This window comes from Aulonocara stuartgranti (genome assembly GCF_965226115.1).
Source record: "Aulonocara stuartgranti genome assembly, chromosome: 17".
Classification (NCBI taxonomy): domain Eukaryota; kingdom Metazoa; phylum Chordata; class Actinopteri; order Cichliformes; family Cichlidae; genus Aulonocara; species Aulonocara stuartgranti.
Genome location: NC_138953.1, coordinates 23,122,165 through 23,148,207, shown reverse-complemented (window position 1 = coordinate 23,148,207; position 26,043 = coordinate 23,122,165). Strand labels below are relative to the sequence as shown.

The following is a 26,043-nucleotide window of genomic DNA, read 5'->3' as shown; positions in this document are numbered from 1 at the left end:
GTGAGCAAACTTCACACACACTACTTTAATGCTGTACATGTTGTGATCATGGCTTCCTCACCTGTCTCCTTTCTGTGTCTGTCAGGAGGTTTACTCCATGGCGGTGTTTCCCTTCCCTCAGCTAGCCGAGCTAAGAGAGAAATACACCTACAACATCACTCCGTTTCCTACGTCAGTGAAATCCAATGGAAGGTTTGTTCTAAACTCAGAAGATCAATAGTGCTGTGTATAAAAAAAAAAAAAAAACACAACTCAATATTTTTCCACTTTACTACTCTTAAAGACATTTTTATGTTCTCTGTGACCGCTAGTGATGACCTGGAGGTGTGACCATGGGACAGATGCTTGTATTATACTGATGGTCACTACTTTCAGAAGGAAAATGGCGCGGTATAGGAAGCAGTAAAGCCTCTTTGTAATCACCAACTATAATTTTAATACAGAATTAACTCATTGTAAATTAAAGCAGTGCAACTCTGCTCACTGACACTAATATTCAACATTAACAGTAAAATGTTGGTCGTCAGCAAATGTTCAGAAAACCAAAACATTCAGTCCAAAAGTGTGTTTACACTCTTTTTTTCTGTCTGTCTGACATCTCGCCTCTTGTACAGATAAATATGTGTATTTTGTGGTGGTGGTGATGGTTTTCTTGCAGTAGTGGTCTGGGCAGCTGGGAGAGCGATGATGACGCCGACATGGACGATGAAGATTCTGTGGTGACTGCGCTCGGCTGTCTGGGTCCCCTGGGTGGCCTACTGGCCCCCGAACTGCAGAGATACCAGAAACATCTCAAAGGTCAGCGCACACACACACACACACACACACACACGGGATTTAAATGGTGACCCTCAGTGTGGGTACAGTCAGGAGCCAAGCAGTTCCAGATGGACTGCTGCCCCAAATCCTCGTGTCCTGCCCTTAATATGACTCTAAGTACTGACAGACTCTGATCCGTTTCCTCCAGACAAATCCCCACTTCCTGCTTCTTCAAGGACTCGTACAAGCATGAAAAAGCTGAAACCAGCCAGGGGGCTTTAGTTAAAAACATTGGTTAAGATCTGTAAAAGCTGTTTTCCAAACCTGAGCTGAACTTTTAACCTCATAAGAAGATATCAGTACAACTGTCTTAACCTACTTCAAAAGGGAAACTCTGCTCATTATATTTGGAAGCAATGTGAAGGAAAAGAACATCAATCAATCGCCTGCACAGGGGCTCTGAGACAGCAGAGTAATTACAGTGAACAAACTGAGCTGCTTGTCTTTGACGGGGATTTTTCGTTGTGTCCTGCTGGAAGAGCTGAGATGGAAAATAACTTCCAACTTTCAGTGAAGCTGAAGAGAAAACAAACAATAATTCACTCAACAAAATGCATTTTATGTCATCTTCAAAGGCTGCTTGTCTAAAAGCGCCATGATTGTGATGCCATCAGAGGCAAAGAAAACAGGAAAGAGTGACTCAGCCCGCTGGGCTTACTTTGAAAGTCTTTGAAACTTGTAACTTCTAGTCTCCAAAACACTATCAGACAATGCAGCATGTTGTGTACATTTAAGTGAATGCTCCAGATGTTATCATCTATCGATAGCATCAAGCAGCTTTTTTTTTTTCTCTCGCTTGTACTAAATCTGATGTTTCTAGAGCACAGCTGATTTTGATTTAAAGCCAAACTGGGCAAGTAAATAAGTATGAAAAAGAGCTTAAGAAGAGCCAAAAAGGCATGCTGGATTTGGCCTGTTTTGTATATTCTGCTTAAATTGCTCCATCTGCCTTTTTGAACCACCAGCTAATTTGACTCTAATCACTTTATTTCATGTTCAGTCATAAAATAGATCCAAACAAGTGGAAATAATAAAGCATGTGTTCTGGTTTTACATGTATTCTTGCATTCAGACCAACGAGGCGAGCAGGGAAGCATTGCAGAGCTGAGCCCCGGAGCAGTGGGAGGAGGAGGAGGAGGGGCTGGTAGTGGAGGATCAGGAGGAGGAGGAGGTGCAAGGGCAGAGCATCAAGCAGCCATTAACGGCATGATGATGGAGAGAATGAGCACCGACATCTACGCCCTGAAGAAGCAATACGCACGCATCAAACGACGGCAGCAGCAACAGGCTATGCAACTCTACATCCGCACAGGTAAGTGAGAAATGAGTAACAGCATTCACACAGCTGGTTTACCAAGATGATGAATGTCTTTGAGCTTTTGTATTGCTCAAAGACACTCATATAAAAAAAAAAAGCGTTTCATTATGTTCATTATTTATTTTTTCAGGATGTTTTTACTTTTTTTTTTCTTCAGTGCATAAATCTTGTGTGTTTCTGCTGTCGAGACACACCAGAACATTTCTTAAAGGGGACCTATTATACATTTCCTATTGTCTGTTACAATTGTGCATGCTTGTATCAAACATGACCAAAGTTTCAAGTAATGATGTCAGCAAGTACAAGTAATACCTGTGAAATGCTAGCTCAGGCTTCAGTTAAGCAGTTTTAGACACTTTGTTTTTCTACTCCTTAGTCTTTATGATGTCATATTTAGGGGATATCCCTAAATATGGTCATTTTAGGGATATAGCTCAGCTTTTCCCACAGATTCATGTAGTATTTGTCATTATAAGGAGGCAGGAGAGAATACACATATATCAAAGGAAGCACACACCCAAGCGTTAGAATATAAAAGAGTAAATTAAAAACCATATATATATTCCTCCAAAGATCAATTGTCACTAGCCGAGGTCTGTTTGACCGTGGGATGAGAGACTTGACACGACTAAATGACATCGATGACTGAAATGAACTTCAACAGCAACCTCACTAGACCGTGAAAATCTAGAGCAGGGATTTCAAACTAATTTTACATCTTGGGCAAGACCAGTGAAACGCCTCGTTTTATCAGTGCAAAGATATTTAACTAGTCAGAAGAAGGCTGCCTTAAAAGGGAGAGGAGCTAAATTAGCTTCTTTCAGACAGGATGGTAAGATAGATGAGGCTAATTTTTAAATATTAATCATGCAAAGCTACTCTAGTAGACTTAAAAGATAAATGTGGAGCTGAAAACGAGACTAATGGGTCCCCTTTAATAAATAAAATGCCAGTGAAATGGTACACATGGATGAGAATAAAGAAACCAAAAAGCCAGCTGTTGATGATGATTATGACGTGTGACTCACAGGACCTGGACCTGTAGCGCCCACAAGTCCAGGGGTTCTTCAGGGGGCTTCCAGCAAACAGAGTGGCAGCACTACTGAGCAGCACACTGACGGTACTTGTGTCAACAGCCATTCTGAAATTGGGTGTTCTGGGGATTATTTGAGCAATCTTTGGTGTTCGACTTTTTAGAAATGGTCTTTATTGGAATCAACAGATTCTTACCACAGACACAACTAATACAAGTAGAGAACTAAATTCTTCTGGGGAAATCTTGCAAGACTACTGAATGATTACTAGTGGTGTATATCTATAAAAATGATTGATTTTTGACAAAATTCTGGTTTTCGTTGGCTCGGTTTTGCAGATGGATGATGCTCTCAAAATGCTGTGCAGTGCACACATGTGTCTGCAGTGCTAAGAAAGCTTTTATTTATAAATTTGACAGCTGTTTTCTGGTATTTTGAGAGCCTTTTGGAAACAGGTGTCACACTCTACTTTTATATAACTGATATTGGATCAAAAATAAGTGTAGAAAATGAACTACTGTAGCTACAACTGGTGATGGTTTTGCTCTGGTTACAGGTGACATACACAATCAATCACCTATATATGTATTCTGAATGTTTATTTGGAGGCACCTGTCACTGCTATGTATAAATAATATCCTTTACATGCATAAATAATATTTGTATACATTTAACTGCTCTTAAATATTTTAATTCTTATATGAAGTGTACAGTATACATTATCAAAATGCTCTGTAGTGACAGATGTTTCCAGTTACACTTGATTTGGTCAATGATTCACATTCTTTGCCTGCATGTTGGAGGATTTCTCTGTTTTGGGTAATCGTGACACTAACCTTGATGAGCAGCTGCAGCTCCTTCCATGTCGTATTCACACATGATTTATAAGGCTTGTGCAAAAGTATTACAGTCACATTTGGTGTTTTCCCTCTGCAGCTGTAAACATTTGTGCATAACACGCTCTGTAAATCACTTTAATCTGTTTTTAAAAAGTCCTGCTTGTACTGTAATATGGTTTATTTACATTGGGAATGGGCCTTAACACTGTACATATTATGTAATATGAGAAAAATAATTTTCACTCTAGTCCACATCTTCTCTGAATCTCATTATTGCATAAACCAAAAGCTCTGCATGCCCCTAGTGTTTGATATCTTATATTGCTGCTTGGAATAGCTAAGTGTTTAAAAAATGTTTAAAAAATTATTAAAATAGAAAACATGCAGTTATATACAATTTTTAAAACATCAAGCTTTACTTGATGGTTTCTGTATCAAATAATTATAAAAAATTAAAGTAAAAGTTGTTAAAATTGAATGAAGGTTTAGTTATCTAGAGGAAATAAAAACAAATAATGGTTTAATTGGGTCTAAATAAGCTAATAAGACTTAACAGTAGATTTTTTTGAGCTAACAGGAGCTGTCTTAACCTAACAGGAGAGAAAACTAGATATCTAGAAGAGCTAGCAGAAGCTAACTAAAGCTAACATGGCTAATGGAAAACTAAAAAGGGTTGAGTGGGGTTGACAGGGGCTAATGGTAGCTAATTGGAACAAATGTGAGCAGAAAATAGGTAAAAGAAGCTAGCAGAACTTATCTGAACCTAATAGTATTCAATATTAGTAATGGCAACAAATGAAAGCCTAAAAGAGCAACCGTACCTAGATGTCTAACAGTAGGTACCTGAAGCTAAAAGCGTATGTTTGAAGGTACCATGAGCTAATTGAAGCTAAAAGAAACTACTCAGAACTAACAATTATTTTGAATGAACAGGTGTTGATGGTATCTTAATGTGGCTAGCTAAATTAATCTGGAGGTTATACGAGTTACTAAGAGCTAAAGGGAGCTAACTAGGGCTAACAAAAGCTTAACATAACTATCTGGAGCAAAAATCAGGCTCTAGTTAGCTTTAGTTATCTTTGCTCATGTTATCTTGTTTGTTTTTTAATCTTCTCCCCTAATTTCAATGGTGTTCATATAATGATAGCATGCAGCAGTCATGATTTGCACAGCAACAACAAAATTATGTTTACAATTTATTTTATGCCTTAGTAGTTACTTTGGTCAGCTAAATAAATTGTTTCTCTGGTTAAAGGGCAAAGTAAAAATGTCTCATGGAATTCTGTCATTTTTATGCCTTCTTGGTAAGCTCAGAGAGCATCTGTTGTAAGCTTGTTTTAATACATTTTGTTTTATTCTCTCTGAACTGTCACCTCCCCTCCAGATAAGTGTCCTGCCACCCGTGTCCTGGCCTCACAGCTCAACCCTTCCAGTTCAGTGATAAACCATCTCCTCCTGGGCCGAAAACCACGTGGAGGTGCTCGAGGCTACAGACCCACTTCTGCTACAACGTCCATTTTACCAGGGGCCCGACCTAGTTCTCTGTTCCAGAGTCCGGTTCCTCCGGGTTCCCCAGCCAGGCAGCGCTGTAGCTCCCTGGCCTCAAATAGCACTGGATCTCCAGGAAGCTCCAGAGGAGGTGGAGGATCACCTTGGCGCGCTCATGTTCGGCAACATCGGAGGAATATAGCTAGGGCTAGAGCTCAGCTGGGATTTGGAGATTCAGAGGACAGGGAAGATGAAAAGGAGAAGGAAAAAAGAGAATCAGCAAAGTTGGAGGCTGAGGAGCAGGAGGAGAAACAGAGTGAGGAAAATAAATGGGATGATGAGCAGAAAGAGGCGAGCGACTCTTTTATACCTCTGTCTCCTGACTCCTCTGGTACGGGGTCAGCATGTGAAGAGGCTTTACAGGGTTCAGATGAGACTAAAGGAGCAGAAGTTGCAGATGTGGTAGTGCAGCTGGACTCCCTGACTCTAGAGAGTGAATCAAATCAAAGTTCTCCCAACGACCAAAACCCAGATACAGTACCCAAATTACCAGAGTTTAAACCTGCACCCCAAGTCCCTCTCCTCCCTCCACCGCCATCCTCCATCAGACATAAAGAGTCTGACTCATCAGAAAGACACGCTGGCTCTGTCAGATGCTTTTCTCCTCCTACTACTCCACCACCTCACCACTCCTCCAACTCCTGCATCTCTTCTTCATCACCTTCCACACCAAGCACACCCCACTCTCCAACAGCTCCTCCTTCTCTTGATCAATCTTCCTCAGATTCTCCTACACTAACCTCCACTCCAAAACCCAACTCCACCTCCTCCTTACCACCTTCTTCATCAGCTAATTGCTTATCTGCGCTCTCTCCTCCTGCCTCTTCCACCTTTTACAAAACCTCCTCCCCCTCTACCCCCTCCCTCTCCTCTATCTCCTCATCTTCTAGATCCCAAGTCTCCTCTTCCCCGTCAACCCCGGGGCTCTCCTCCATTCCTAAACAGCAAGTCTTCTCCCCGTTCCCTTGTGTGAAGCAGCCCAGGAAGTCTGTCGCAGCCAGAAACCTGGGCCTCTATGGTCCCACCTCCAGAACTCCCACCGTCCACTTCCCTCAGCTCAGCCGCAACCTCAACCGCAGTAGTGCAGCCGGACTGACTGGCAGGCGATGAAAAGTCCTGACTGAACCATGTTGCCTCCTGCATATTAGGGAAAACACTTAATAATAACCGACAGTATAAGGTCTAAAAGATTGAAGCTCAGCTGTAGTTTAAGAAGTAACTAAGTGTTAACTTTTTTTGTTGGGGGGGATTCCCACTGCATTAGTACATTTGAGGAGCTTGGGACAGCATCCAGACCCTCACTGTGGCCTATGCAGGTCATTCTTGACCATAATGGATTTAAAAAAAAAAAAAAAAAAAAAAAAAACAACAACAAAAAAGATTTCCATGGGTAGAGGCTCCATCTGTTAAGTGTATACACATCTCTTCAGTAGCAGCTTGTTCTCCTGGACTGAAACGTGAAGATGCTGTGGTCAGATTCTTCCCTCTGGACTTCCTTGGACCATATTTACCAATACAGTGGAGTATCTTTTCCTATGAGTTTGCACAATAGCCATCCAGTTGTTTCTATGCCAAGTATTTAAAAATAATAAGTACACACGAAACATGACATACCTAAGAATTTCTGTAATGGAGAAATGAAAAGAACTGCCTAATGATGTCCTGAAGCACTTAACATTTTTGTTGTAATGTTAAAATCTGTGCATGTGTTTGTTTGTTTCTACCAGTCATCAAGAATGAATGAAGATCAGGGGCATTTTTTCTTAGTTTGTTTTGAAGGCTGTGTAAATGAAATTAATCTAAATATAAAAAGCATTTGTTCTGAAACTGGTTACTGGAATTGATGAGCTCTTGTTTTACAGTAGTTCCAAATGTGATGATTTATAAGGCAAAGGCAGAAACACTTATTGTGTCAGCACTTTGAATTTTGTCAGTACAAGTATTCAACCACAGGAATGCTTTTCACTGGGCTTTTACTGCAATGCAGCTGCCTAAATAAATGAGGATTCCAGCATGAGAAGCCACAGTACAGTTCTTATGATGTATGCTTATGACCTTTGAGAATTTTGAAGTTCTAATTCAGTTCAAGTCTCAGAAATCAACCCGATAAGTTGATACAAGTCAGACTTATACAAATAATCCAGACAGCATTTACTGCAGTGTGACAATCATTACACCGCTTAATAATGCTGCATCTGAAAGAGAAAAGGTTCTGATAGCTTATTTGTAATTTAGCCAAAACTTATAAAATATCCTCAGTTTTTGTGAAATTGGTTTATCTTGTGAAATGATTCTGGTTCCTTTCACGTATTTATGCACATATTATTCATTTTATATCGGTTTATGACAAAACTGCCAAATTCACAGACGTGTACTGCACTTCACTTGACATAAAGACATCCAGTTGTTCTGAATCTCTTATCTTGGATTTTCTGAGGAATATTTTTCATTGAGGCTTTCACAAGACTTATTCAAAGTTCAGAAGTGCATATATCTATTAAGTGCTTGAATTTGTTACCCCCTGCCTGATTTATTGGCTGAGTTTTATTGTGGCTTAGATTGGAAACATTGGGAGACGGACGTGTTTGTCAGCCTGAATGCATTTTAGATGCTGCTGCTTGCATCCTGAGGTATTATTAGTTCAGCTGATGCCTTCAGAAACACTGCATTATCCAGCTAATAGCCTGTAACAGCACCATCTATAAAACTCACATGCCCCAATTGTCTCATGAATTCAGGAAAATAGGAAATGATGTATGCTTGCAGTCAGGTGAATGTTGTGTGCTTCTGTTTTTCATGCATTATCCAAGTTGGCCCAGAGGAGCACACTTTTTCTTTCATGGCGCAACTTTAAAAATAAACTTTTGCTTTTGTGATTTTAAATAAATAGCTTGCTATGCTTAGCTAACATTTAATTTAGCTAAGCCTACGCATTTAATTTCAAATGTAACAAAAAGAACAAAAAGTGAGCTGGTTACGAATGTAGGACAAACAGCTGCACTATGATGTAATATGTGGAGAAGGATTCGTCATTAAATGTGATACGTTTAGCTCAGTCTAAAGCTGAGCTGCAGAAGAGCTGGCTTTAGAGCTTTAGGTTTCTCTCATTTTCTTATTTTTAAATCTTCATTGATGGAAGTTGTGCGTTGCACAGGGGGACAGATAAGAAAAAAGCCGTTAAAGCAAGCTGTTTTTAGCATTCCCACTCCATCCGCCCTGCCTGCAATCTCTTCTTCATTTCTCTTGTGCACAATCTCTTGGTTTGGGTGGTTGATACTAGGAATTTAAACTCATCTGCCTTCACTGTCTTTACTCCTTGCAGCTTCATCATTCCACCTCTCATTCACACACATGTATTCTGTCTCACTTATGTTCCTCTTTATTCCAGCGCATACCTCCACCTCTTCAGCCTCTTTTACAGCTGTTCTCTACTCTCAATAAAGATCAGTCTTGTCTGCAATCATCATAGACCATGCATACTCTTGCCTGAACTCATCTGTCAACCCGTCCATTACTGTTGGAAGCAAAAAGGGCCTATCTTGAACGTCTCTGTCACTTCTGCCAACAACGTTCCCATATCTTCATCACTTTTATAGCCCCTCACTTCCTCCTTACCAATCCTCTTCCTTCATCTATCTTCTTCTTTAATTTTCTTCAGTAATCAGCTCCTTAAAGTACTCCTTCCAACGTAACACACTGTTAATTCATTTAGTATGTTTCTGTCTCGATCCTCATCCTAACCTGCTGCATATCCTTTCTAGTGTGATCTCTCTCTGCCTAGAAGTAAAAGTCTTTTTCTCCTTCTTTATTGTCCAGCCTCACACACAGCTGCTGTTTTTATCCATAGTTGCAGAAATTTGTGAAATTGTTAGCATAGTTAAGCAAATCCAGTAATCCACTGGAGACGCATGGATTGTTTTCCCTACTGAAATTTAAGTCTGAGCACCTGTCTGGGACCACAGGTGTGATCCAGAGTTCATCAGTTAATTCATTTAGTATGTTTCTGTCTCTATCCTCATCCTAACCTGCTGCACATCCTTTCTAGTGAGATCTCTCCATGATCTCTCTTTATCTCATTTAAAACTTCATTTGAGTTTATTTTCTCATTTAAGTGTAAGGGGGAAAAAAGCATTTGGCACAGCTGCTGTATCTGGTTTCCACGGTCACATTTTAAAATCACGAGTCTTTGCCGTAGTATCACGAAAACATCTGTCATTTCTGCATAGCATGTCATTTTCCCCCTGATTCTCTTGCCAACAAAAACACTGTATTTGGTTTCATGTGACGCAGCAGCTGTGTGTCGTATGTTGTGTATGATGTGTTAAAGGGATATGTTACCACGTACTGTACACCAAACTATCCTCAGTTACTGTAAAGAGTTTTGATGTAGTGTAATTTACACACTCCAAATAAAGAAGTACTGCGAGAACAAGAGGCGGCTCGGCTTTATTGAGACATTTTTTTTCCTTATTGGATGTTATTGTCTTGAGAAAAAGAGAGTGCTGTGAAAAACAAGTACACAGCTAAGGCTTCCATAGAAGTTAAGAGCAGCCAGGTGCTGCTAATCAAATGGACTTGATTAACTAATCGTCAGCAGGTGTGAGCAGCTTTTGCACTTGGTGGTCTGGAGTGTTTAGGTGTGTGTTAATGAAATACCACAGTCTTCTCAGGAGAGGATGGCCCAGCAGATTTACACCAAGGTCAGGCCATGTGTTGTTCAAAAAAAGCTGTAAAACCTGCATCTCAGAAATTAATTATCATGTTAAATGTTAAAGATTATGAACACGTATGGCTTGTTTGGAAAGTTTTGTAGAAAAAAAGCTGCCTCTGTCTAAAAATAAAATGTATTGCAAGCTGTAGGGTGCAAAGTAGTGATGGGCAGATGAAGCCCCATGAAGCACTGAAGCTTTTCATCCAATTGGTTCACCCCAACGCGAAGCTTCATGAAGCTTCATTTGCTCTAGCAGGACACCTACTGGACGTAAAAATAATAGCTGGCATGAATTTGAAGAGTGTGGCATTTTGCACACAGCCTGTAAATGTCAACAACAAAAGGAGTGTGTAAAACATGTATATTGTAGTGATGGCAGTATACTGTGTATATTTATAGTGGCAGTATGGGAAATGATTATTTGGAAATGCTTGAAATGGAAATGATCATTTACTGTGAGGTGAGGTGTGGTTGGGGTGTGGACAGTAGTTGTGCTTTTGTAACGTTGAGGTATGGACAGCTACACACTGTTCACATTTTATTCTGTAAAAACTAAATTTTCACTGCTTTTATGACCTTTTTAGTGGGGAGAACATAGCTAGGATTTAATGATTTAACAAATCTTTTAAATCCTTTGTCCTCCACAATGCTAAATGGCTGGGAGTCCTCAATCACCATGCTGACCAGGTCTTCATCTATTTGAGATTGTTCTCCTGAGGAAAGACAAAGATAAAGCACAAATATAAATAGCACACACGTAACTTATAACAGTTGTATAATATTGTTATATCATTTAGTAACATTACTGCATGCTATATTATCATTGCATTTGATGGCTCACCTGGTCTTGCTCCACAATCGGTGTCCCCCTTATTCTCATGCAAAGCTCTGTAGTGCCTAAGCATGGATGAGGTGTTGCTGTTATATCCCAGCTCCCTGGCACATAGCAAACACTTCACCTTGTACAAAAGTCAAGACAGCTCAACATAAATTGTATTGCACCATCAGTATCATGAAAATACATCTTCTGTAGAAATACCTTGTTGGGAGGAATAAGATCAAAATGTTCCCACACAGGGGAGGACATCCTCCTCTTCTTAGCTGGCTCCATTCTCTCCTGACTTTCTCTCCTCACTCTCATAAACCTCCAAACGGTCTCCAAACTCTCACTAACCGCAACTCTCCATCAAACACCCACATTTTTGAATGAAGTCTGAGGGGTTTATATCGCTGTCATATCTCGCGGCAAAGTTCGAACCACTTCATGAACCAGTCACGTGGTACAGCCGGGCAGCGAGGCTTCGGACGTCATCATTTTCAGCTCCTCCCATAAATGAAGCAAGCCTCGATACACGCTTCGCGGAAACGCCCCCTCCATTACTCGACACACGCTCCGAAGCCTCGATACAGAACGTCCCATCACTAGTGCAAAGCCAATGGAACAGACCCACAAGACTTGTGGAATAATGTCCTTTGGACAGATGACAGATGTCCATAATGCACACTGCTATGTTTGGTGAAAACCAAACACAACATATCAGCACAAACACCTCCTACCTGTGGTGGAAGGGTGATGATTTATGCTCGTTTACAGGAACTGTGCACCTCACAGCCACTGAGCCACCCATAAAGTCTTCTTACCAAATTATTCTAGAGACAAATATGCAGTCATCTGCTTGACAGTTAAAGCTTGGCCTAAACTGGGTCATGCAGCAGGCCAGTGATCCCAAGTACAGCAGCAAATCTATAACAGAATGGCTGAAAAAGAAAAGAATCAAGGTGTTGCAATATCCAAGCCAAAGTCCAGACTTCAACCTGATTGAAATGCTGTGGTCAGACCTTAAAACAGCTGTGCATAAATGAATGGCTGCAAACCGCAGCGAAAACAAGCTAAAGTTTCTCCACAATAAGACTGATAATTATACAGAAAAGGATTATTTCAAGATCTTATCAATAAAGGTGGTTCTACAAGACTGAATCATAGGGGTTAGTTAGTTTTTCTCAAACTGCATATGGGTTATGTTTAATTCTTGGCTCCTGTGAGTCAGTCATTTCTCAACCTTTGAGAAAGTATTTAAACAGACAATTATTCTCATGCCAGGCCGTAAGGCTATGTTGTTGCACTGGCTGCAGCTATGGAGGTCACTGAGAGGTAACAGCTCCCTGTTTAGAGGACAACCGTCTGTGCTAGGAGTTTGGGGGAGTGGTGGCTAAATAAGTCAGAGGTTCATCACGCCATTAAGCTGTGTTTTGCATTTGGATTTGCTTTATCATTACTTAGGATTTCACTTGTTCATGAGGTTTAAGAAGAGGTTGTGATTTAGGGTTTTAAAAAAAACACCCTCAAAAATAAGGTGAGTCCCAGGTCTGTCTCAGGTCAGAACACAATATGTTAAGAGCTCAAGTGAGCCACACCAGCAGCCTTGACACAGCACCACTAACTGAAGTCCTTGGAATGACAATGGGATTTTTTTTCCCCGCTCAAAGTGAATTTTGGCTAAACTTTCCAGGTGGCTACCTGCTGAAAAAAAGGTTTAGCAGAAGAACAGTCTCGTGTGTACTTGCAGGTGAAATATGAGACAAATAGATTTTGACTGTCAAACCTGCATGTATAATTGATTTGGTTGCACTTTAAAAAAAAAAAAAAATTGTAATTTTACACTGTGTGTGTGAGTGAGTGAGCGAGTATGGATCTCAGCACAACAACTACAAGATTAGCATCGGTTGCATTGTGTGCAGCTGCTTGTGCCAACACAAGGACCATCATCTACCCACTGCACCCGTGGTGTCACAGCTTTACAGTGAATCTGTGTTACCTTGTTTGAACAAGGTATTCAGCTCTGGTTAAAACCTCTTTGGGGCCCACCAACAGTTTCTCTACACAGTAAAAACCCCAATACCACTTATTATACTGTACTATTTCTTTGTAAAGGAAGTTTATTTAGGTCACAGGTGCTACAGAGCACCTGATATTGTTTGGTTGATGGGGACAACAGACAGGTTTTTATGTTCTCAAAGATTTAATGAGCAACTTAGAAAAATATTAAATTTTTAAACCTTTAAACTTTTATCAGTGAATCTTCCATCAAATAAAAAAGGATCAGAATGGAATATTTGAAGGTTTAATTTAAAAAAAGTGTCTGTAAATATATAGCTATTCTATCACAGATATTGGAACATATATTAGATATATATTAGACTTTTGCACTAAAATGAAAGGTCATTTTAAAATAAAATGTGATTCAGGACAATGATTGGAGGTAATCATGTCATCTATATTGGTGTGTGTCAAAAAATAAATTTTTTGTTCTGTATTTCTGTCTCTGTCACATGCAAATATCTGGCTATGACTGGTGTGAAAAAATAGTTGTAGATGATTGGCTCCAGCCTGATAACAACCTCTTACATGAGCAGTCAAGACGTCAGTCTTACTGGGGAAGCAGTAAGACACATTTGTTGTCAAATTAATAAATAATAATAAATACATTATCTTTTTAAAGAAGTGGTTCATGTGGCTGCTTGGGACTCGTAGATATGTTTTTCATGTGCTGTCTTAGCCATCCTTAGCAACCTGTTAACTGTTTGCCAAAGATGTAAGACACAGATGTTAAACATGACATGGGGCCAAAACTGGATGCCAAAAAGCTTCAGCATTAATAAATACATGTATTTCCAGGTCTTGAGAAGTTGTTTTAATCATAAATAATGCAAAGCAAAAATATTCATTTCTCTATGTGACAGTTTTATCTTTGTAGAGCTAGTATAAATTGTAATGCACATGTAAAACAGATACTGTTGCTATGTTTTGTTTTGTTTTAAACTCTGATGCAGTGCGTAAAAACAAACTAAAATAAGTTTGACACATCAGAGCTAAGATATTTGGCAGCCAGCAGCCCTCAAAAACAACCACCGTTTAATGGTAAGTTCTAAACAAGCAAATTGGGTAAGACATGGGGTTTTGTGGTATTCTGACCTACAAAATTATCCGTGTTATTTAGGCTGACTTGCATATAAACATGCATCACGAGCAATAAATAGTGACACTTTTGACAGGTATGTATGATCACTTACAAGGAAACAAGCAAAACCCATAAAACTAACCCCCAACTCAAACTCATATTCTCAAAAATCAGAGAAAAAATACAGCTAAATACAGTAAAACAAACCCAATAACTGACCCATATCCATAGCTAAACTACTAGCATCAAAATGTCTTTCTTTGCTCTTATGATTAGTTTTTCTTTCAGTAATCAGTGACTTACTGAAAAATGTGATAAACACTTTTAATTGGTTCTTACACACAAACAACAACTCTTCTATTTTCTTATTCTGAATAAATTGATTAGTATGAGTTCTTCTATTTTCTTCTCTTCTTTATGTAATCACGTGGGAATTTCTTTTTCAGGAGCATCCCTAATGTGATTGGTTTTCCAGCAGAGGGCGACCTGACCCCAGTCCAAATATTGCTTGTATCCCATGTAGAATAGTGTCATCCTCCCTGAGCAGACAGAGCCCCTTCATGTTGCCAAGTAAACAACAACCCAATCTTTTTGCAAGGTCAGCGTAAATCTTAACCCTGTCCCTCCCAAATGTTGTGTTACTCATGCATATTCAGATTATTTGTCAATATATTCAAACCAAGATTGGTATCAGGGATCTCAAATCCATAATTGTTAAAGCAGCAGTACGCTGGTATGTTTGAAGGAGTATTGTATATAGCAGGAAAAAAATCATTTTACATTTTGAGAATATTGAGTTTAACAAAATATCCGAATGTTTTTTTCCTTTGTCATTTTCATTTTATTTTAAATATTTTTTAAAATTGAGGAACCTGGAATGTTAGGCGTCGGTATTAAAAATTTCAGGCTCGGGCAGCAGTTTGAAGGAGGACCCAAGTTGCAGACAGCGGCGGTAATGCGAGTGAAATTTCTTTACAGTGTGGCAAGTGGCAAACAGGAAATGAAGAACAAGCTAGACATAAACTAAACTGGGAAAGCTAGTAACAAACAAAACCCCAAACCATAACTCACAGAATAAAACGCTGGGAAAAACATATGGAGGTAACACAGGGGATGAGGAGTCGAGACTGAAGACCAGAGAGACGGCCTGTCACCAAGTTACACAGAATAACACAGAGGAACCGACGAGGAACACAGGCAGGCACACACTATAAATACACACAAGGTAATGAGGGAATCACACACCAGAGGGGAACACAGCTGAACCCAATTAAACACGACGAGACACAGACCTTCAAAGTAAAACAGGAAACTCACAAACAGTTTTACAAACAAACTCAGAGACACGAACAAAGCACAGAAGGGAGAACACTAAAACTCTAAGAACTAATACAAAATAAGAATCGGCATAAAACAGAAGATGTTACTAAAATGAAACACAAAACGCTGGGTCACCGGCCCAGTACCATGACAAAGTGATAAAGTCTAAAGTGGAAATTTTGAAGAAAAATTAAAATACTTTTCTTTGAGGGTAAAGCCAAAATTTTGGGAATAAAGTTTAAAATTGGAAAGTAAAGCTATAAGTTTGAAAGTCATGTCAAACTTGGGGCTTGACTGGTGATGCATTGGTGGAATCCTAAGTTTGTTTTAATGTGAAGGATATTTTCCTGTTTTTGCAGGTAAACAGTGTGATAATAAATATTAGTACTATCACTTTTCTCAACATGTTAACATTATGTCACGGTTCCCAGATTTAATCCTTGTTTTGTATTTCCTTCTTTGTGTTGTTTATGATTTGGATTTTTGGTTTTCATTCATTCCTGAGCATTATGAGGCTTTAGTACTTGTCATGTTTTACATTTGTGGCGTTATTAGTCTGTCTTTTCCCCTTCTGTTCAGTTCATGTATGCGTCGTGAATACTTGTTTCAGTGTGGTTGTTCTTCATTTCCTGCTTTATTTTAATAGTTGTCTTTTGTGCCTTGCATTTAGTTTTGCTTCCTTGTCTTGTCCTAATTAGTTTCAGCTGTGTCTTGTTTCCCTGGTGTTTTCTATCACTTCATGTGTATTTAAAGCTTTAGTGTTCCTTCAGTTTTTGTCAGTGTCTGTCTGTTCCTTGTCTGTTTAGAAACATATTCTAAAGTTTGGATGTTGTTTCACTTGGACTACTACACTTAATTAAAGGTTTGTTTTCGATTATTTGTTTGGCTGTCAGTCCTACATCTGGGCCATCCGTAGCACCTTAATGGAAAAAAAGAGCCTCTGACATTCTTTCTTAGGTAGTCTATATTTAACACTGAGTGCTAAAATAATTCAGCCATCAGTTGAGTAAATGTCTGTAACAGTGGAAAAGATGGTAAAGTTTCAAATTAAGTGGAAAAACTGAGATGGCTATTTTTGTTAACACCTCCACCTCTGGTCTCTGTCATTCTGATGTAACGCTACACGACCGAGCAGTTTTCATGTTGTCCCTCACCGAAACAAACACATAAAAAAAAAAAAAAAAGCCCACAATGTGCACACTTTAATGAACAGAATTCACAATGAGGAGAACATCAAAACTACAGTATGCAGGGAGTAGCTCATCATTAAAACAAAACTCCTGAGATACAACAGGAAAACACATGTAAACAATAACCCAGTTATTAAACCTCAGTACATTAACAGATCTACAACCAAGTAACAACACAGCATATCAGATGGACTATATAATTTATTTACATAAGAAAAAAAAAGACAATAAAATAAAAAATAAAAAGGAACAGGACAAGAAAACTAAGTTTCCATTTGGTTAAAGCGACTTTCTCAGTTTACTTTACTTGAAGACGTTAACTTCATTAAACTATTCTGAGGCACCATAAAATCACTACAAGCACATTTTCTATTTAAACACACAGCCCATTAAGTAGGAGGCCTGTACTACCGAATAACTTCAGCTTACCGTATCTGTCTTCATTTACAATAACACTGCAATCGAAGGTAATTATAAACTGGATAAGCCCACTCAGGGTTTCCCAAGGTAGCTATTAGCATCTTCACAGGACAGCATATGACCAATGACACATGTGGACAGATCTACCACTTTGAAAAAGTTGAAAAGATCATTATACCAGCAGCAAAACTCCATTTATTTATTTTTTTACTCTTCCATTTATTAAGGAAGAATAAAATATACTGTTAGAAAAGTCTGGAGAGTTAAAGGCTCTACTTATTACTATTTACCCTGTTTCCGTTACCAACAATAGATGTATTAAAATGTTCCAATGTAATTAATTATGAAATAATTTGTGTGCAAAAAGATGTTAATCTTGCTGCTCTAGGTCTGTTGGCAAAACATCACCGTGCAGTAATTAAAAGTTGAAAATTACAATAAAATTAAGCCTATAATGTTTTTGTTTTGTTTTTTTAAACAAAACATATTTCCATACAACTTTCATCCTTACCATTTCAGGTTGGGGAAAAAAAAACAAATATGAAAAATTGTAGGAGAAGATGATTCACAGTAGGACACATTTTTTAGATTTAAAAAAATCTCAATGGCACATAAATATCCGGCTGGACTTTGCAATCACTTGAAGGTTAATAAACCCAGTTTACTGGCCAACGGACTGAATTAATTAGGCCTCAGTCCGGCAGGCTTAGAGGTCAGTCAGCATCACCCACGGCAACCACAGGTCACTCGGTAAAAATGTATTCCCTGACCAGTTGGCGATGGTTTGCTGGAAGTTGCTGGCTGGTGAAAGTGGTTGCAATGAGGTACAGGGTGTTGCACTAAAAACCTTGTAATTACTGTTGCCAGTTAGCATAAAGGACACCAACTTGCCTACAAACTCTCTGAAAAGGGTGATATAAACAGTTCTGCTTCAAAGTAAAAGTTACACGTTTAAGGTGCAATGTCACTCATTGAGCATTTGGAGACAAGTTAGCATCTTCAGTGCAAACTACGGATGAACAAAGAACGAGAGGGAGATTTCTGATCCAACACCTTTGCAACCAAATTCACAAAGCAGCCCCTCCCCAGTTGGTTGGAGATTACATATTTTTCCCTCAGCGAGCTTTAGCTGCCGTTAAGTACAGGGATTTAGTGCGCTATTGCTTGCAGAAAAAAGCAGGAATGAAATTGTTCCTCAAGATCTGGTTTTCTTATTGATGCTCGTCGTGGAAAGACAAGAAATATGAGTAAAAATAATTAGTACGAGGGCTCTTCCAGAAATAGTGGTGCTTTTTTTCAGGAAGTGATGAGTCCCAAATGTAACATGCTCCGGAGCAGGTTAGGTTTGTACCATCTGGCTTTGGTAAGATGAGAACTGGCTTCCTGACTCCATATAAACTAGACTTAAGCCTGAAGTTACCTCGCTAAGTCCCAAATCTAGCTTCACAGTACATGCCTCGAGACATGGAAGATGTACACTTTCTCTCTTTCTTTCTTTTTTTTTTTTTTGAATATTTGCACATATTTGCACAAGTGTGCAATGTGTGAATAGTTTTATGACAGAATAAAACCAAACCAACTACATGCTGTTAGAATAACACTGTAAGAAAATGTATGCCTTTAGTCAACTAAACTCTAAAGTATCAAAGTTGACTACAGGTACATTTTAAAGGTATTTGTTTGAAAGTTAAAGATCCGGTCACAGTTTGGTTGTATCGGTTTATACCCCTTTAGTGGTTAGCATCATCATGTATGTGAGTTTTGCCACATTCGGGTTCTACAGTAGGTTCCAGTTACAGTCACTGCTGGTTGTGACTGAGCAGCCTGTTTGTAGATTGTAGCCATTTTTTGTCCGGTGGTCAGCGTGCTGCGATCCGAACCATGCCAGGATTAACGAAGGAGAAGTTTCTGAACATCGTCTGGTCTACGCTGTTGATAAGCGTGCGGTCGGCACACGATAGTCTGGGCTTCTCGTTGATAAACTCTTTGTCGAAATTACTGCAGTCGCTGGGTGAGGTCTGCGAGGATGAAGGGCAAATATTTAATTACATGCAATATTTCATACACCAGCGAGTAGATTAACAAGTAAATACTGCAGTACAGTATTTACTTGTTGTGCATTGTGTGCCGGGTGGCGGCCAGGAGCGGAGGCCCTGGAGGACTGACCCCCGGCTGCCAAGACTGGCAATAGGGACATGGAATGTCACCTCTCTGGTGGGGAAGGAGCCTGAGTTAGTGCGTGAGGTTGAGAGGTACCGGCTAGATATAGTCGGGCTCACCTCTACACATGGCTTGGGCTCTGGAACCAGTCTCCTGGAGAGGGGCTGGACTCTGTCTCAGTCTGGAGTTGCCTCTGGTGAGAGGCGGCGGGCTGGGGTGGGTATCCTAATATCCCCTCGGCTTGAAGGAATACTTCGAGGACCTCCTTAATCCCACTGACACGTCTTCCGAGGAGGAAGCAGAGTCTGGGGATGAGGGGAATGACCCGCCAATTTCCGGGGGCGAGGTCACTGAGGCAGTTAAACAACTCCTTGGTGGCAGAGCCCCTGGTGTTGATGAGGTCCGCCCTGAGTTCCTGAAGGCTCTGGACGTTGTAGGGCTGTCCTGGTTGACACGCCTCTGCAATGTTGCGTGGAGATCAGGGGCAGTACCTGTGGACTGGCAGACCGGGGTGGTGGTCCCCATCTTTAAGAAGGGGGACCGGAGGGTGTGTTCCAACTACAGGGGGATCACACTCCTCAGCCTCCCTGGGAAAGTCTATGCCAGGGTGCTGGAAAGGAGAGTTCGTCCGTTAGTCGAACCTCGGATACAGGAGGAACAATGCGGTTTTCGTCCTGGTCGCGGAACACTGGACCAGCTCTTTATCCTCTCCAGGATACTTGAGGGTGCATGGGAGTTTGCCCAACCAGTCTACATGTGTTTTGTGGACTTGGAGAAGGCATTCGACCGTGTCCCTCGGGGTGTCCTGTGGGAGGTGTTGCGGGAATATGGGGTGTCTGGCCCATTGCTACGGGCCATTCGATCCCTATACAACCGTTGCAAGAGCTTGGTTCGCATTGCTGGCAATAAGTCGGACTCGTTCCAGGTGGGTGATGGGCTCCGCCAGGGCTGCCCTTTGTCTCCGGTTCTGTTCATAATTTTTATGGACAGGATTTCTAGGCGCAGCCAAGTGGCGGAGGGCTTTCGCTTTGGTGGCCTCAGAATCTCATCTCTGATTTTTGCAGATGATGTGGTTCTGTTGGCTTCATCGGGTGAGGGCCTCCAGCTCGCACTGGAACGGTTCGCAGCCGAGTGTGAAGCAGCGGGAATGAGGATCAGCACCTCCAAATCTGAGGCCATGGTTCTCAGCCGGAAAAGGGTGGAGTGCCCACTCCGGGTCGGGGATGAGTTCCTGCCCCAAGTGGAGGAGTTCAAGTATCTCGGGGTCTTGTTTGCGAGTGATGGGAGAAGGGAGCCGGAGATCGACAGACGGATTGGGGCTGCAGCTGCAGTAATGCGGACGCTGCACCGGTCCGTCGTGGTGAAGAGGGAGCTGAGTGTAAAAGGGAAGCTCTCAATTTACCGGTCGATCTACGTCCCTACCCTCACCTATGGCCACGAGCTGTGGGTAGTGACCGAAAGAACGAGATCGCGGATACAAGCGGCAGAAATGAGCTTCCTCCGAAGGGTGGCTGGCCTCTCCCTTAGAGATAGGGTGAGAAGTTCGGCCATCCGGGAGGGGCTCAGAGTAGAGCAGCTGCTGCTCCACATCGAAAGGAGCCAGCTGAGGTGGTTCGGGCATCTGACAAGGATGCCCCCTGGGCGCCTCCTGGGTGAGGTGTTCCAGGCATGTCCCACCGGGACGAAGCCCCGGGGCAGACCCAGGACACGCTGGAGAGATTATATCTCTCGGCTGGCCTGGGAACGCCTTGGTATTCCCCCGGATAAGCTGGAGGAGGTGGCTGGGGAGAGGGAGGTCTGGGCCTCTTTGCTTAGGCTGCTGCCCCCGCGACCCGGCCCCGGACAAAGCGGATGAAGATGGATGGATGGATGGATGGATACTGCAGTACAGTGATTTTCAAAGGCTGGGCCGTGGTCCCCAAATGGGCTGTGAACAAACTTAAAGTAAGGACACTAAGGCTATCGATGCAGACTCCACTCTGCAAACACGCACAGCAGTCTGAAGTTTGAAAATAGCCACTATAGTCAATTACTGTGTAGACAACTTTCTAGATGATATTTACTTTCACCCGTCGGCCGTATCAGCCAAACAGCTTTTACTAGCTACCAGTTTTTAACTGAGAAAATTAGTGGATATGTTGAGTAAGTGGTTCCCTGTTGTACTTACTATAGTTGGTGTGAAGGGTGCCGGCACCTGCCGTTGCTCTAAGGCGTTCCAGTCTGTGCTGCTGAAGAAACTGTGATGTCTGATGTTGCCTTTGGTTCCCAGCCGCTCCTCAGGTTCCCTCACAAACAGCTGAGGCACAAACGCACAGAGGTTTAGCCATAGGGCCCTGAGAGCTATATGTATGCATTTAATGAACATACAGGAAACTACGGAGCCCTGCAGGTCTTAAAAAATTAAGACAGACTTTTGCGAGATCTCGCAAAACTATCTCGGGATCTCGCAAAAGTTTTGCGAGATCTCGCAAAACAAACTCGGGATCTCGCAAAACAAACTTGGGATCTCGCAAAACAAACTCGGGATCTCGCAAAACAAACTCGGGATCTCGCAAAACAAACTCGGGATCTCGCAAAACTTTTGCGCGATCTCGCAAAAGTTTTAGCCGCATTCTTCCCGTTAGCTCGAAGCTAATGGGAGGTTGAGGCCCACTACAGCCGGGAGGAACACCGCTTTCCCGGCACATCGTGCCTCGAACTCCCGGTCGGCTTCAAGCCGGCATCCGAAGAATGCGGCTAAAAGTTTTGCGAGATCTCGCAAAACTTTTGCGAGATCCCGAGTTTGTTTTGTGAGATCTCGCAAAACTTTTGCGAGATCCCGAGTTAGTTTTGCGAGATCTCGCAAAAGTCCGTCTTAATTTTTTTTCTCCCATGTCCCCTGCGGGGCTCCGTAGGAAACAGTAAGAATCAGTTTCATCAATTTAAAGACCAGATCCTTGCTTTCTTTTCTTCCTGCTTGATCTTATTTAAACTGGCCACTGAAGCACTTGTCTGACCTTGATGAGTATGTCCTTTGCAGCTTTGCTGAGCCAGTTGGGATAAATGGGGGTGTCTGTCCGTATGGACTGAAACAGCTCCTCTTCATCGCGGCCGTGGAACGGAGACTGACCGATCAGCATCTCGTACAGCAGCACTCCGAATGACCACCAATCCACAGAGCTGTTGTACTTCTGACCCAGCAGGATCTGATACATAAAGATCACACAAACTGGTAAAATGAACAAGTTAAAGTGTGGGTTTTTCTTATTTTCTGTCATGCGCGTACTGTTACAGTGGCAGATGTTCACATTTAAATGGCCAGAGTTTTAAAGAATGAGGTCAATAACGTTTGAAAATAAGTCCTTATCAGTCAGATCTTGGGTTTCAGATTGCTCTAGATGTCAAACTAATTTTACGTCCTTGGTCACAGACAGCCCACTGTGATCTTTAAGCGGGCTAGACCAAGGAAACTCCCCTTTTCTGTCTGTGTAAATAAGTCTAACCACACACTAATTGCCTTAGATATCTTTGTATATAAAAAAGAAGTGTAATTTTAGTATATCTCAGTTTTTTCTATATGACAGAGAAATGCTGCAGTATCTGTCAGCACGACTTTTTGGGACTGATTTGTAATTAAATAATGTGTAAAACTGCAGAAAAAGTAGCTCACTGCCCAGAATATCCTGTAATAATAATAATAATAATAATAATTTAAAAAAAAATAAGGTGATTGTGGTAAAAATGTTTTTGTTGTTGATCTATTGCTTTGTTACGCTGGAGTAGTGGGGGAGGTCTTTATCAGCAGGAAAATCTGTAAAACTTGCAAATACTGTTAAAAGTCCAAAATGCATGTGCTCATTCACATTTTCCGAAACTGTCTAGTGAGCTAGATTTAATCTTTTTGTGGCTGATTCTGGTCCCTGGGGCCATATGTTTGACACCTCTGTCCTAGATTATCAGCTTACAGTTTTTTTCTACTCTTTAATATTTTAAAATGTGGTTTAACTTGTTATTTTAAAGGGGCAGTTTAGAGGCTTATTTCACTCATTGGCTGCACAATAGCCTGTATAAGAAAAGCTACTCTAACAGAGTCCAAATATAAATGTACAGACCTAGCATCAAAAGCCCTCTTTGAGACGTCTCTAGAATTTAGACCTTTATGCGTATCACTTGGTGGCCAGCTGTTGTTGATTGATTCTTTTATTCAAAAGGATACCAGTTTATTACAACATTTACATTACTACAGCATGCAAAAGATGTCACCTCTGGGGCGATGTAGTCTGGGGTCCCGCAGAAGGTAGAGGTCCGTACGTCATCCTGCATGTTCTCCTTACACATGCCAAAGTCTGCTATCTTTATATGACCATCTAAGTCCAGCAGCACGTTGTCCAGTTTCAGATCTCTGCAGAGGTGGAAGAAAATGATTCCTCTTGGACTATATATTACATGTCATGAATTCCAGTCCTGTTTCTGGCTCTCACTGAGCGCCTACCTGTAAATAATTCCTTTAGAGTGCAGAAACTGGAGCCCACAGATGATCTCAGCTGCATAGAAGCTGTAAGGAGACACAGATGTATGTGAGAAGAGAGGATAAAATTCACAGGAGTGATCAGATTTAGGCCAAACTAGGTCAGTCTAGTTGAAATTCTGAAATAGACAAACCAAAAAAATCAACAAACTTAAAAGACAATTATGTCACAGAAATAAGGATCACATGTCGACTGTATATAGAAATTAACATGAGCACCATAAAAATCCCCATAAGAGACTGTAAGTTTGAAGCCTGAGGGGGGCCTTAGCTTCTGGGGTAGTCATTTTTCCAGGACTGATAGCCATGCTTTACTAATGCAGATAGATTAAAAAAAAAATAACCGGTGGCTTCCAGATTGTATATCTGTAAGCCCCTTTATTTGCTCTCTACACAGACTATTTACCCACGTGTAACTAAAGGATGCTAAAATGTAGAATTTGCACTAAAAATGAAAACCACTGGCAATCTATAGATAACTGCAGATAATATGTTTATAGAGATTAGATCTATTAAAACCTAATGTGACGAACAAGAAAACAAGACCAAGAAACCAAGGACAATGCACGGCCATTTGGTAGCGAATTCTCAAGTGGTTACTTGTACTTCAGTGGTTAGACGCACTCTAACCACTGAAGTACACCAGATGTTTGTCTGACGCATGTCTCAGTCCTGCATCAAGTCACACCACAGGCATGTCAGAAGCAGAACATTTAGTCTGCATTGGGTATTTTATTTTGAAAATTGACCACATTCTCCATGCTGCTTTTATATCTGACTTCCTGCCCCCGTCGCCTACTCTGTGTAGCAGCTTCTGGGATGCTTACAAATGTGGCGTCGGGTGTATTCAGGGGTCAATCAACTCTTGCTTTGTTGTCTATTTTCCACTAAGTTGGACTGTAATTTCCTAAATGAGTGTCATTTTTCTATTAAATATGATGTGAAACTAGTGATGGAAACCAAAAACTCAATTAGAAAATAGTTTACTGAGGTATATGGATGTTTTTTTTGCCCCCATGCTGGTAATGATTAATCATGCAGGTTAAAGGCACATCTGCAGTGAAGGCACTTTTCAAACCTGGCGGTTACATCCAGACCCAAACAGTGCAAAACTACAGTTGTGTGTCACTGTGAGAGCTGCGTCTTTTGACTCACGTGGCTCTGTGCAAGTCAAACTTGTGGCAGTTTTGGATGTGGAACATAAGATCCCCTCCATTCAGATACTCCATGACGAAGAACAGGTTTTCCTGGATGCGAAAACACAGAGGTTAGGGCTATATTTGTTTCCAGAGAATTATTTTCAGTGGCTACCTACTTGCATGCAATGACTGTGCAAGTGTACATGGGTCATCACCTTAGTTTGGAAGGTGCAGTAAAGATGTGTAAGGAAGGGATTTTCCCAGGCTAGAGACAAAACCCTCCTCTCTACCATGGTGCACTCAACATCATCATCCATCAGCACCACGTCTTTCTTCAGAGCTTTTACTGCAAAAAATTCACCGCTCCTTTTCAGCTCTGCTAGAAACACCTGGAGAAGACGAAGGACAAATAAAAAGCTTTAAAAAACAGGTTTAGTTTGGACATATAGAGTTGTAGCCTGTTGCCCAGTCATTTACCATAGCTAGCTCTTTGTGTTGCAAGACTTTGAAGTAACAAGAAGTAGGTGGTTTTCAGTGGAAACTGGCTGCACAACACATTTGACCACAAGCCTCAGAGTGCTGTGTAAAGCCCTCCGTGCTGTGTGAAGCTGCTGGCAAGAATGACTAAAATATGATGCTTTGACACATTTGCAGAAAACGCCCCCCCCCCACTGTGTTCTTATAGAAATTCCACTAAGAAAAGGGTAATAATTAGTTTTTGTTGCATGCAGTTTTTAAGGGAAGGGAGTGTGTAATCACTTCTGTTTGTTTGTCTCTTTGTTAGCAGTTAAGCATCCACAGTTTTCAAGATATCATGTTTAATTTTTTTGTGATGGTAGATACCAAAAACAGCTCGGGCACATTCAGTTTTGATGAAAAGGTCAAGATCACACCAAATGTGAATGTCAGTGAAAACTTTAAACCATGTCAAGTAATATATCATATGAAAGAACATGTGGAGAGCTGTAAAACAAATTTTACATTTTAATACGACGCCCTATGATGTCACAATAATGCCATAAAGTTCACAAATTCACACACTGCACCAAAATATCTTAAAACCTCACGCTTGTAGATGA

The 26,043-nt window shown here is 41.0% G+C and overlaps 2 protein-coding genes across 12 annotated transcripts in view; one reads left to right on the top strand and one right to left on the bottom strand.

Annotated features, from left to right (window-relative positions):
• The window catches only part of tbc1d30 (TBC1 domain family, member 30), a 28,872-nt gene extending 18,882 nt beyond the window's left edge, over positions 1-9,990 (top strand). For 7 of the 10 annotated variants that reach the window (XM_082511149.1, XM_082511153.1, XM_082511157.1 and 4 more), the window contains 5 exons: positions 86-192; positions 659-798; positions 1,892-2,131; positions 3,168-3,257; positions 5,395-9,990. In XM_082511149.1, the coding sequence (XP_082367275.1) occupies positions 86-192; positions 659-798; positions 1,892-2,131; positions 3,168-3,257; positions 5,395-6,668 (1,851 nt within the window). In that variant the 3' untranslated portion in view covers positions 6,669-9,990. The remainder of the gene's footprint in view (positions 1-85; positions 193-658; positions 799-1,891; positions 2,132-3,167; positions 3,258-5,394) is intronic. The other 3 variants (XM_082511152.1, XM_082511150.1, XM_082511151.1) reach the window with 2 other exon arrangements.
• A 6,563-nt stretch (positions 9,991-16,553) lies between these two features.
• Positions 16,554-26,043, bottom strand: part of prkcq (protein kinase C, theta) — a 37,311-nt gene continuing 27,821 nt past the window's right edge. For both annotated transcript variants that reach the window (XM_082509975.1, XM_082509976.1), the window contains exons 12-18: positions 25,180-25,353; positions 24,981-25,072; positions 23,790-23,852; positions 23,561-23,699; positions 22,315-22,503; positions 21,486-21,614; positions 16,554-19,176 (exon numbers count right to left, since the gene is read on the bottom strand). In XM_082509975.1, the coding sequence (XP_082366101.1) occupies positions 19,018-19,176; positions 21,486-21,614; positions 22,315-22,503; positions 23,561-23,699; positions 23,790-23,852; positions 24,981-25,072; positions 25,180-25,353 (945 nt within the window). In that variant the 3' untranslated portion in view covers positions 16,554-19,017. The remainder of the gene's footprint in view (positions 19,177-21,485; positions 21,615-22,314; positions 22,504-23,560; positions 23,700-23,789; positions 23,853-24,980; positions 25,073-25,179; positions 25,354-26,043) is intronic.